Raw genomic sequence first — 13,265 nt, 5'->3', positions numbered from 1 at the left:
ACTTACTAAAATAGATAAGGCAATACAACTGTACCAGCACATTAAACATTTGAGGCTAGAGGGAAGAAACCAGAATAGCCATGCTCCAATTTGTTCCATAAAACAGCAGCACTTTTTCTGCTGCAAACTATGTGAAAGGCATAGATACTGCTTGGCCTTCACTCCAGAGGCAGTATTTTCAAGGCCAGATTAAGAGGAAAAAACATAAACTTTGTATTTGCAAGTTTAACAAAGTGACCAGCATGAAGAAGACATGGGGGCACCACACTAAACGAACGTCCCCTCTACAAAGTCAGCTATGCTTGGGAAACAAAGGAAGTGGCCAACACCACTGTTTTCTCAGCTTACAGCTTTGTACGAGTTCATCTTGAACAACTGCAGGGTTGGCAAAAATATCAGTTACAAAACTAGTTATTAAATACAGTAGTCAGATGTGTGCAAGGTATGCAATGCTTCAGATTCCCCAGCACAGGCATTCAGGGTTAATGGAAGGAGGTGGTGAAACGAAGCAAGTTACAACACAGTTGAAAGATTAAATGTAAAAACCTACCTTTTGTAGACTAGTTGGGTTCAGCTGTGTTTTGTCAATTATTTTTATGGCAACCTAAAGGAAGAGTTCATAATCAGTATTTTCCATATGAACAACGCAGCATTATTAAAAGATGGTCAAATCCAGTAACAGAAATGGAAAATATGAAAATTATACAAAAAAACCACTCAAGTTTCTTCAGCAAATTACGTACTTGTATTTAAATTAAAAACATTTGGAATTAACGGGTAAAGTGTAATTTACTTCTACTGCAACAAACGAAACAGGAGAGTGGAAAAACCCTAGTATTTTAAGCATATTAAGAGGAGAAGCTCACACAGTCTTTTGCTTGACACTAAGACCATCACACTTATTACAGTGGAAGCTCCAACACCAGACAGTGCCCTGATAGAGAGCAGTGTGCCTACAGATAATATGTGTATCAACTTGCTCCCTGATGGATATGAAAAGAAGTATCAATTGTACATCAACAAAAACACATTGGCTGCAGTACAACAATTTGGGCAAGTTCATTCCTTTACTGGTTCTCATCTTTTCAGTAAACACTGCACAGAAATATTAAAGAACAAAAAAATTTCACAAAATAATCAAGAGAAATTTAGTACCATGGTAACTAGTCAGAACCTGAAGATTTGAGGCAATGAATAAGCAACAGAGACAAGCTTCAGTGCAATGCAATTTGGATACAGGATGAGTTAGAACAGGAACTGGGAATCTTTCTAGAATTACAATGCCAGTTGGTATTTTTCCTTTCTAAATTAGAGACTAAACATACCAGAAGAAACTCTACAGAAGCCAAGGAGACTGTGCCTCTCAAAGAGGCAAGATGCTGCAACTCAGCAGATTATAATACCTCACTGGTGCAAAGCAAGGGCTTTCAATTCCCCTTGAATTTTTAGCTCTTTTTAGTAGATGCTGCTCCTTCTCATGCCACAGCTCCCGTTTCCCTGCATCGCTTTGTGCTATCTTTGTCATCTCATTAACTTGGGGTTGGCAACATATGGAATAAAGAATATCTTACATCAAAGCAAATTTATATCCCTACATTCAAGTGCAAAAACACATGGATGGATCGTCATGATGGAGAGGGTAAGAGGGGAACAGTGTTTAATGCTTGGGTGCATCACTGAATTCTATGATGGATACGGTGTTTTCTGAAACTGAGATTCAAGATTTATTTTGAGCCCTTCTAGATGCAAGATACGATGAGATGTCCCCGAGAAGCCATCTAAGAATACTTTTGCTTTGGGGAGTATTTTCTTCTAAGGTATGCAACTGAAATTAAAGATCACTATTTCCCGAGGCAAAATTCCATTACAAAACCTTGAGAAATGACTTCAAAAATGCAAACAAGAGATAAACACATTAAGCAATAGGTATTTTTATACTAGCAGCTGTGTACGAAACCAAGAAAGATGTTTATCTCTATGCCTGTTGAACTCCTGTCACGTAAGTAACAAAGTTATTAACTTCCTGCACTCTCTTATAAATCCATGCTGGATGTAGAGTGACCACAGCCTTTTTCAACAGGAGATAATGTTACCTGAAAGTCACCTGGTGTCCCAAAGCTACTTATGCCACATAAGATGGCTGTTTGCTCGGTAAGTGCATTCCACTCAGAAAAAGTTCCATTTGTGTTCTGAGCTGTAACCATTCTGGTGAATCTTTGAAAGATGTAAACTTATTTCAAACCACAAAGTCTTAAGGTATTGGGTTTCTGCAAACCACAGCTCACCTCTCTCACTGTGTGTTGGTGCCAGATGATCAGAGAGGCCTCTGACACTGGCATACAAATTCAGCCCTGGAGACACAGGGAAGGTACACGCATGAATTTTCTGAAAGGCAGACTCAAAGGCCTGTTCAGTGCACTAATTGTAGCCTCAAAGGCGGGATGAATTTAGAGAATTCCTACCCACATGAACACGGAGTACAATGTGTTAACACCAACTTTGAGAGCTTGAATCCAGCATCAGAACAGGGAGCAATTTCAGGTGCCTTGATAAGGTCTCCAAATCACAGGCAAAGGGAGCCTGCCCTCAAGAATAGTTCTGACTAGCCTGAGAAAGAAAATCCTCCATTTTACTAAGCATAGTTAAAAAAGCATCGAAGTGCCTTCCAAAGCAGAAACTTCGCTGTCTTTACACAAAGTAAATCTGGAACGGTTTCAAGCATTGTGTGTTATGGCCAATATTGGAAGAATGCAAGTCCACTTACACCATTACACCACTTCATCAGCCATGATATTCTGTGTGAGATCGTTAGTAGAATTAAAATTAACTTTGCTTTCACCATTCACAATAACATGATTTAAAACGTTCCTCCTACGTGGCTTGAATGAGGGAGCTAAAGCAATCATAAAGATGTTGAGACACTGAGCAAATTGGCCAAACCGCTACCATGCAGAATGTTTTCTCCCTCTTAAATTTCACTTTTCCCAAGGGAAGAACAGAAAGAAGATGACAATAGATTCCTTGGAGTCAGACTAGGATCCTGAAAGAATCCTGTCTCACTAGGAAACTTCAACTTCCTGGCTATTAACTGAACACATGCCTTTAATGACCAGAAGGATCCGTGTATTTTTGGCTGTGACTCCAACCACCTTGGTAATAGCAAAAGGTAGTTTTATGTTTTAGATTAATTTTGGCAAGTATAGAAAACTTGTCAGAGGAAATAACCTTTGATAAATTACAGCAGAAAATACATGGCTTAAAGTCAAAGAACTAACAAAAGCAGATTCACAATGAAGATTCTTGGTTTTGAAAGGGCAGACAGACTACAAATAACGCTCTCTTAGACAAGAGGACCTCGAAGGAGTGTGTTTCCAAACACTAGCTCTACTGCAGTGAAGCTAATCCTCCCTCCATACCTCTGCAGTGAGCAAAAGGCCACACACTCCTTGGCAGGACAATTCAACACCCTCAAGTTAGGCTGATGTTCTGATCACCTCTCGAAGGGCTAAACATTTCTCCCTTTCTGTAATTTGAGGCTGGGATCTCATCACACATCCTGCAGACACACTAAAATGGAAATGAAGAAGAGTTCTGGAAGTTACTCCACTTGGAAACACGAAAGCTGTACCTCAAGCAACAGGAAAATTCATAAGGAAGGACTCCAGATGCGAAGAGGTGAGCAACTACCCTAGAAGAATGCCTGAACAAACATACCCTCCTCCCAAGAAGTGACAGGAAAGTGCTGATCTGCTGCATGATTTAGAAGTTAATCAGCACAGACATATAAAGAAGGAATTGCCACAAAGCGTAACTAAACTGGACATTTAAAAGAACATTAAGAATAGCCACATAGCTAACAAGAAGGTAAGTAGGGTTCAAATACAGCAAGTATATAGCAGAGATGAAAATTCATTTAAGCGTGACTCCCAAAACTAAGCAATTTATTTTAGGTTTTGGTACATAAGATGGAAAAAAAAAAAGAATAGAAACAAAGACAGGACAGTCAGCAGGAATAAGTGTGTAAAGCAAGAAATCACAAAGTCAGGAAGATGAGTGCTGTCAGGCTGAGGCCAGACTGAGAAGATCATCCCAGAATTCTTAAGAGTGGCAGGCTTAAAAAAGAAAAAAAAAAAAAAGCATTCTTGTAGCAGAGATTTCTAACATCTATAAAGAACAAAATGGCAGCACAGGTTTAGAAATTATCAGACTTAGCTTTTTTTTCTCTAGTAGAGCCACTTAGTACAAAATTCTTGAGCTTGAAACTTGCAGGAGAAAAAATAGGGAAGCAGACAGAAGGGTTAAATGCAACATATTTTCCTACAGTTAACTGTGCCTGATGGAAACACACAAGATATGACTATCTGGACTACTGTAAAGCCTCATCTAGGAGGATGCATGGAAATTATTGAACTAGATAAGCTGAAATGTGCACAGAGCTTTTTTAATTAAAAAAATGGCTAGAGATATCAGGTTGGAAATACATGAGTCAGTTTTTCAAGGACAAAACTTGGGACCAATCTTGCTTAATATCTGTATCAGTGGGTTTGGCATGAGAAGTCAAACCATAATGATTAAGTCTGTTGAAGGAGTTAAGAGGCACCATCAAACACAATGGAAAACTGATATAAACAACCTTGGAGATGAATTAGCAAAGAAAGTGAGATTCAACAAAGTACAAGGTGCTATTGCTGATCACAACCAAAAAACACCAATGTGATAGCCATGAATAACGTTAGCACAATCTAAAGATTGATCAGATAAATACTTCTTTAAGGCAAAGGGCAAATTTGCAGAAATTGTTATCCAGAATATTGTGAACAATTCTGATCATATACATCTAAAATATGTAATTATTATCAATACTGTACAGTTCACCTAGCAAAAAGAGAAACTTTTACTCATCTCTCTTACAAAGGGGAAAAAGTTTAACACACCTTCAAGATATTCCTATAAAACTAGCTTAATCGTTCCCTTCAAAGGAATGCCACTCATTTGAGGTAACCAGGACCAATAGCCACATCCTGGAAAGTATTTATGCTCTGCATTGATTGAATGACATCAATTCCATCAGAGTTAAAGAAACTTAGTACTTAAATCCTTCCAAATTTGGCCAAAGATTTTACATTGTCATTTTACTTGTTGAAATTTCAAACAAGAATAATGAACCAGAGGTCAACACACAGTTATGCGCAAGTAAAAGAAAACATCCTTCAATTTTTGCAAAGCAATGTGTAACACATGATACCTATCTCCAGCTCCTATACCTATAATAATAGCAAAGAAATACTAACCAAGTACTTGCACTTCCTGTGTTAAGTATCAGTAAAAAGAGGATGGATCTTAAGTGTAAAGCAATTAACCAAAAACTTTGTCTACAAACGAGCACTAGGTTTAACACCAGAAGACAACTGCTGATCACCGGAACTGTCAGCTTAAAAAAAAAATAAAAAAAAAAAAAAATCATTCCCAACAACTCTTGCAAAGTAATGTCCCCTCTGTTCCTCCTAGTGCTACTGAACTCCATAGAAACATAGAACCGTTTAGGTTGGAAAGTACCTTTAATATCAAGTCCAGGCATTAACTTAATACTGCCAAGTACACCACTAAACCATGTCCCTAAGCACCACATCTACAAGTCTTTTAAATAGCTCCAGGGATGGTGACTCCACCACTTCCCTGGGCAGCCTGTTCCAATGCTCGGAAAAAAGAAATTCCCTTACAAGTGCTGCAGTCAGTCACATAGCTTTCTTTAAAAGTCCTTGCCTGTATCAGCAAACATTTACTTCATTAAACAGGTTTGGCAAGAAAAGGTCAACAAGGTGTTTCTCCCTCTTTCAGTATGTAGAGTTGCTATTAATAAAACAGCATCAAGAAACATGTTCTTGTAACAAGCACAGGACTATAGCTCACCAAATCAGAACCATCCTTAAGTGCAAGTTATTAATTACGTTGCAACAGCATCCAGAAACTAATTATGGAGCTGAGTTAGACACTATGAAGTGATACAAGAGAAAGCTTTTCTACACCACACAACACTGAGCAACAGACACACAAACCGGCTCTGAACAAACTGGAGTGTCTTCCCAAGGCTGCCCAGCACTGCAGACACTAGCAGAACTCGCTTTGGCAAGGAAATACTGCATTTGGGCCACTCAGACCATAATCAGGAAGATATATTAGTTCTCATTCCTGACTTACCCTCCAATACAGCCCTGCACTGCTCAGTACAGAGACAGCAAGAGGCAACCTTTCCAGCAAGCTTATTTAATTGCTATATATTGAGTCCATTTTTCGGAACAGAGGATTTAGCAGAGAATTCTAGTAGCAAACTTGAACACAATTCAGTTGGACAGGGACTTGTCAAAAATACAAACTTAGGAAATCATTTTCAAGAGAAATTGTTTTGTAATCATTACCAAAAAAAAAATACAGTTTTCCATTTCTATTTTTTTCTACATCAGTGGCAATATTTCTAGTAAAATGTGCTAAAGGTTCATAAACTTTGATGATGTTACTCTAAGAAAGCCTTCACACCTACTGCAATTCACTACTGTTTACACCTATACGACTTTACCTCTCTGCCAGTTAGGATGTGCCTTGCCAGTTTTACTTTTGCAAAATTCCCCTTTCCAATAGTTTTAAGGAGTCTGTAATTTCCAATATGCGGCTGCTCATCTGCACAGGAAGCTATAGAGTTCCTGCAGCGAGCTCCAGAGCGCCCAGTTCGAGAGGAAACTTCCTGCCGTCCGTCTCCCAGGGACGTGTGCTGCAATAAAAACATACACAGATAAGGCTGAGAAATAAAGACAAACACATCAACCATGAGAAGTACACAACATTCAAAAACATTAACAACTCCTTTAAAGGAACCTTCAAAGGATCCAACTCGAACTTCAGATTCATGCTGAACTTTGCTCTGATGGGGACAATAAAGAGGCTCCCAGTTCACAACATAATATCCATTTCATCACCTGGTAAAGACCGAGTCAAACATCACCTGAACTACAGCAACAGTTGAGCATTTTTAGGTAACCTACATGGATTGACGAATCAGTTATGGAACACTGAGGTATTTGATATTATTTCCCGTTTGCATTACTGTCCCTAACTAGAGCAGGGAAGCCTTAAGAAAGGAGACATGAACAAAGCTTTTCCAAAAGCACACACAGTAAAATGTTCACCCTTATCAGACAGTTTAATACAACTAATAAAATAAGGGGCTTTTTTTGGTTATACAAGACTCCTGCTCCTACAAAACCTTGTGACTGAAAATAGGATGGCCTGGAGAACAAGGGAAGAAATCTTACCTAATGTATATAAAACCTCAGATATTAACAGACTGAGCACCAGTTAGAGACACCTGAGATATTGTCTGCAATCTGTTTAGTTCCTTTCACTCAGTTTCCCTGAACAGCTATTAATTGTAAAAATGAATGGGTATATATCATACCTATAATAGCCTTTATTCATTAGATCACATGGTTAAGATAACAGTAAAGTATTTTTTTCATTTCCTGATAGCCTGTTTATGAAAGAGCAGGTCCCCTCACGTCCCTTAGTTTTCAACTCATGGTTGAGGTCTATACACCAACTTCACTGATTAAAGTATTAGTTAGAAATGGTCAGTAGTCTGCAAATGTGGAGTAAACATCTGGCTACACAGAAGACAACAGGCTAAATTCACAGCCATCCCAGAAATGCCCGATCTTGCTCTTCTACTCCTCCTCCTCCTCTTGCTGAAATCCAGTGGGGACAACAAAAAATCTGGCATACAGCAACACCTGGTCTGAAAAATCACTGTAGCGTAAGGATGCGAGATCATAACTCAAGAGCTAACCACCGTGGTACAGGCACAAATGAACAAATCCATGCTTGCATGGCACTTGGCAAGTTTCACACTCTATTTAATAACCTGATGTAACCTTGTGACCATATACTCTGGCATCTTAAGTTCCTTGCTTTGTTAATTTGAGTGCAACAGCTGTGATCTAATTATTTTTAAAAACACATTCATTTCATTTAAGAAATACTACTGATAGAAGCCTACAGCTGTTTCAATAGTTACTATTTAAAAAAAAAACCACCACACACACACACACTGTAGTGCATATAATGTTTTAGTATCACTCTGGCTTCTCCTTACTGCCTGGCTACTGCATCGTCACTAGATTTGTACTTCCCATGTAGGTACTTAATTACTGTGATCACATTACCCCTTCACTTTAATAAGTTATATATATATTGAACTCCCTAAACAGGCTGCTGTAAGAACAGTTAAAGACAAGAAAACATTTCTTATCACTCTTTTCAGAGCCTCTCCTGTTTTTCCAACATCTTTTTGTGGGGCTTATGCTAGAACTGGACATGCCATACCAACAGTAGGTGCAGGAGGACTAAACACAGAGATTGTAACTTCTGTTCAACACTCCACTGATTTTACCTGGACAGAACTAGCCCTTCTTGGCTGAAGACCATCTGTATCTGACCACCCAACACCGACCCTAACTCTTTTTAAGAATTATTACTTCCCATTCCCTTACCACACATAATGACTTTAATTCCTGGTTTCTCACACACATCATCTCACATTTGGCTGAAGTGAAATGCAGAGCTTCCTTACATGCAGGTTATTACACGTTCCCCATGTCTGGCCCATCCTGCCCTATTTCATTTTCTAGCAATCTTTATCCTAGTTTTCAGGAGCAGTAGTATACATTTCTTCCAAACCACTAATAGCACAGGAACAAGAAGCACACCCATAACAAGATCCAGCAAAAATTCAATGCTTGATAACAATTTGTTGTTCTCAATAATATTGTGAGACCTGTAACAACTGGGTAAGTGGTTATCAATCAATAATCCTCAAGGAGAGGAAGGACAAGACCAGTCACCCAGCTGTAGGAGCTACTAAAGCCAGTGAAATCCTGTATCCACAATTTCCCCATTTTGCATGCCCTTAATGCCAGGCTGGTGCTGGTTGTTCAGGCCATCTTATTTACCCCTGTATGTACAGGCACAGTAATGCCAGTCCTCTATACTCCCTAAACTTTGACTTTATACTGGTTTCATTGGGATTTTGTTTCAGTTTGTGTCCAGCCATGGTGATCAGGGCCATTAGCAGTTAAATGCAGGGCAGCTGACCCAGGCTGGCCCACAGGTGTGTTCTGTATCATTAACAATCAAGTTCACTATAAAAGGGAGGGCTTGCTGGGGCGAGGTGGGGCTGGTTTTGCTCTCCTCTCTTCTGGCCTCCCTTTTTTCTCGTTGCTGACAATTGCTATTCCTGGACAACCTGCTGCAACTCTGCAGCTAAATATACTTTTGTGTGTTTTGTGTTAGCATTTATATTGGTTTATTTATTTTATTAAATCTGTTTAATTTTAACCCACGAATCTCCCTCTTTTTCCCAATTTCCTTCCTCAGTTGGGGAAGGGACATTGGGTGAGAGAAAAACTGCTAATGTTTAGCTCTGGGTGTGGGCTAAACAAAGACAGACTTCTAACAAACCTTGCAGCACACAATGCAGAGAACTTCTCTGTCAGCTCCTTTGGTACCTTCAAGTGTCAAGTTATTCAGACCAGCCAGAAAAAAGCAGCAACTGCTGATGCTAGATGCTAACATCCTCCTACATTGCTACCCCCAGTGATCAAGGACTGGGATGTTCTGCACAGGGCCGCAAGGATATTTCTTGGATATATTAGAGGAAGGCTCACTTTTAGTTCAAGTACAGCATCCCAGGAATACAGCTGTACTACTTACATTGCACTACACTGAGCAGATAACCTACCTCAGAAAAAGCAGTATATCAGGACTATTTAGCTATAGCCCTTTCCCACCTGGGCACATGGCACAGGCACACAAGCTGGCTCCAGCAAGTGCCAGCCTGCCCCCAAGCAGGGCTTATTAGCTTAGGCCCCCCAGCAACAGATTCAACAAGTAGGTTGCTTCTGAACCACACAGCTGGCTCTGAAAACCAAGTATCTGCATCTGTGCTGTCTTGTATCTGAACTAAACAATTCTGTTAGACCTGAGCCAGCTTATGAGGCAGTTGAGACACAGGCCTCAGGTACCACGTATTCCCAAAGAAGAAAATCCATGTACATGTTATTCAGAACTTATCTTACTCATATCCTACTTTATATAAGCAACATTAGGTAAAAGAAAGATTGTTATACTAACAAATTCTACTCCATATAGTAAACCACCCCAGTTAATATATCTTTAGAGCTTTAGTGTCCTCTGTTGAGGAATGACTTCTTGTGTCCTATAGTTTTTTTCATGCTTCCTAGCTTTGCACTTACAGCGAGGAATTAACATCTGTGAATTTATTTGGACTAGCATTGATAAATTTAACACAATTTCCTTGTACGGAGGTTTGCACTTCCACCCTAACTGAGATTATTTCTTTTCAAGAATATGACTTTTTTCAGTTGCAGTTTTTGAATTTCAAGCTGTGTGTTCCTAGGCAGTTCAGTTCCCTCCAACTGACTTGCTCATAGCTGTGTTTCACTCTGTAGAAATCTGTCCATTTGCAAGCATATTTAATTCACTTTACATAAGTAAATCTATCAGCAAGTCCTTCCTCTGTCAAATACAGGATTATTATATTGAACAGAACACAAGCGTCCTAAAAACTGCAGAAAACAGCTTCCCAGTTTCAACATGGATTTTCTTTTACTTATGGAAATGAAGGAAGAAGAGAGCTTGGTAGGATACAATACTAAAAGGCATAAACTCAAAACTGAGTAAAAGTGTTTCTCCCACTCAAATCATTTTCAAGAAGCCATGATAGGTAGATGGGAAGCTAAATGGTGTAGGCAAAAAGTAAAAATATAGCTGGTCCAGGAAAAGTTCCAAGTCAGGCATTGGCTTGTATAGCATTTGGCTGTAGTCAGCTGCTTCCCAGGGTAGTTACCTCAGCAGCTACTTTGATGCAACAAAACCATCATCACAGATTAGCAGCTCCAATCTCAGCCCCAAGAAATAGCAACAGCATCCTCTGCTCTCTAAATTGAGATGCAGGTCATTTGTCTTTTCCCAAGCAGACCCTCAACTCCACAGATTTTGCCTCCCTCACCCCATGACCCCCAAAGATTCTGTTTGATTTCAGGTTTCTTTCCCAGGTCCACATTTATATGGCTTCAACAAGAAAGGGGGTTTGTCTTAAAAACATAAGATTTAAAACAAGTATGTGGTTTTTTTTGTAGTAAGTTTCCATACATTGTGGTAGGTGAGCTGCACCTCCTGGATGCATGTTCTGTGTAAGGGTAACACTTGTTCATGACACTCACCATGGCTGGGGGATTCCCAAAATGCCTGTCTTCGCACAAAAAAAGACCATTATACTGCAGATGGGGAACCAAAGCAAGGAGACTGGATACTTTGTGTGCCTTCAGCCTAGGCAGAGTCACCATCTCTTTAAAAGGAAAGTCTCCTGAAATCCACTCATGACAAGAAAGCACTTTCTTCCATATCTTGGCATGCATCAGGTTCAATTTCAAACTCTTTTAAATACTTTAAAGGTTTGGTTTTTTTTGGTTTTTTTTGGGTTTTTTTTTTACACATAGTAGGAGGGTTCTCTAAAAAGCTATCCATTTTCAAATCAACAAGACCTCTCTCATAAAAAAAAAATGCATTCTCCTCCTCCCCCCAGCCCCACCCTGGTATTACTCAACCCAGAAGGAAATGAAGTAAAACATCTCCATTTGTGAGAGACCTTACTGCAAGAGAGGGACTGAGCCTAAGACCAACTATATTTGGGACACAATGCAAAACCCACCTTTTCGCAAAAGCCTTCCCCCAATGATGAGCCGACATCCTTTCATAGCCAGATAATGATTAGCATGAAGAGAAAGAAAAAGAAAAGAAAGTAAAAAGCAAATGAAGTATGAAGGTGCCGATAACCGAAATCTTTTTGGTAGATGTTAGCTTTATCCAGTATCTGTTTGATTAGAGGTATCTCAACATTCAGAGCATTAGAGACACACAGAGCAGAGGATGACTAGTATCAAAGTTCTTATACTGCTTAAGAAGGTGGCAACAGCTGAGAAAAACATGGAAGGGACAGAATCTGATATCCATTCGAAGAGCTGAAAAACATTAAGAAATTAGAATGCCCAAGCCTGCAAAAATCCATGTTTATTTATAGTAAGTAGGAAGCTTTCTTTCTAAAACAGGGAGGACAAACAGTATCAACATTTTATTTTAAAGCATTTATTCTATACAATAGTGAAAACTACCTTCTCATCAGCCAAATGAACTAATAAAATGTAATCTTACAGAAGTCTTTAGGAATGTTTATTACCTTAGCTGTTACCTCATCTTTGTATGAAATACTACAAAGTGGTATTATAGAATTTCTTTGAAAGCTGTCAGACCAGTAACAATCATGATAGCCTCATTCGATTCAGCATTTTTAATTATAATACAAAAAAATTGTACTTAAAGCTGATCTCCTACAATGTTAATAATCTAAACATTCCAGGACACGATGAACATTTGAGACACTAAATTGCTTCATTACCCTAACTTGGGCAGACAACATACAAATACATGGTAATTTCTGGCTGCACACTCCCCACCAGCACTCTGTTTATAGAAAAACTCATCAGGAAACATATCACAGTTTTTTAAAACACAAAAATAATTTAAATTAAACATCTGAAAACTAATTTCACTGCAGCCCTTCCTAACAATGTGTTGTATTTTATTTCCCATTTATCATTAACATCATTAAGAACATACAGACTGCTGAGTACTACTCAGTGTAAGAGAAAAAAGGTTAGCCCGAAGGATATTCATAGAGCTAGCGTCTTACTGCGCAGATATATCCGTGAAACAGCACAGCAGAGCATCCTGCAACTGCTGACAAAGGAATTCTACTGGAAAGTCAAAACACAGACTTACATTTCTGGCAACCACCAAGAGGTGTCACAGCAAACACTCAACCACAATTGTCTATATACCAGTTACTGCTCTGGGAATCCCTAAGCCATCAGCTATTATAAAATAGTGTTTTCCTAAATTATAAAATAGGAGAATATCAGATGAGGATGTCCTGTACTTGTCCTGATTTTACTTCCTTCCTACCATTGACCGGGGCACAAACCAGGACATGGAGCAAGGTGGATTTTATCAGACCCAGTGTGCCCGTGCTGACGTTTGCACAACCAATTCTTCGGTTCCAGCACATATAATTAAAAGGCAATTTTTAGACCAGCTTGCTACATAGTCAATCTTAAGGATGAATAGTCATGGCTTCCATC

General features: G+C 39.1%; 1 protein-coding gene across 15 annotated transcripts in view; it reads right to left on the bottom strand.

The window, feature by feature from the left end:
* The window catches only part of MARK3 (microtubule affinity regulating kinase 3), a 63,707-nt gene that overhangs the window by 42,883 nt on the left and 7,559 nt on the right, over positions 1–13,265 (bottom strand). For 9 of the 15 annotated variants that reach the window (XM_068399760.1, XM_068399762.1, XM_068399764.1 and 6 more), the window contains exons 2-4: positions 11,780–11,818; positions 6,575–6,766; positions 551–604 (exon numbers count right to left, since the gene is read on the bottom strand). In XM_068399760.1, coding sequence (XP_068255861.1) covers positions 551–604; positions 6,575–6,766; positions 11,780–11,818 — 285 coding nt within the window. Of the gene's footprint in view, positions 1–550; positions 605–6,574; positions 6,767–11,779; positions 11,819–13,265 lie in introns of those variants that run through there. The other 6 variants (XM_068399761.1, XM_068399767.1, XM_068399774.1 and 3 more) reach the window with 3 other exon arrangements.

Source organism: Nyctibius grandis, chromosome 4 (genome assembly GCF_013368605.1).
Source record: "Nyctibius grandis isolate bNycGra1 chromosome 4, bNycGra1.pri, whole genome shotgun sequence".
NCBI lineage: Eukaryota > Metazoa > Chordata > Aves > Nyctibiiformes > Nyctibiidae > Nyctibius > Nyctibius grandis.
This window is presented reverse-complemented; position numbering and strand designations above follow the sequence as displayed.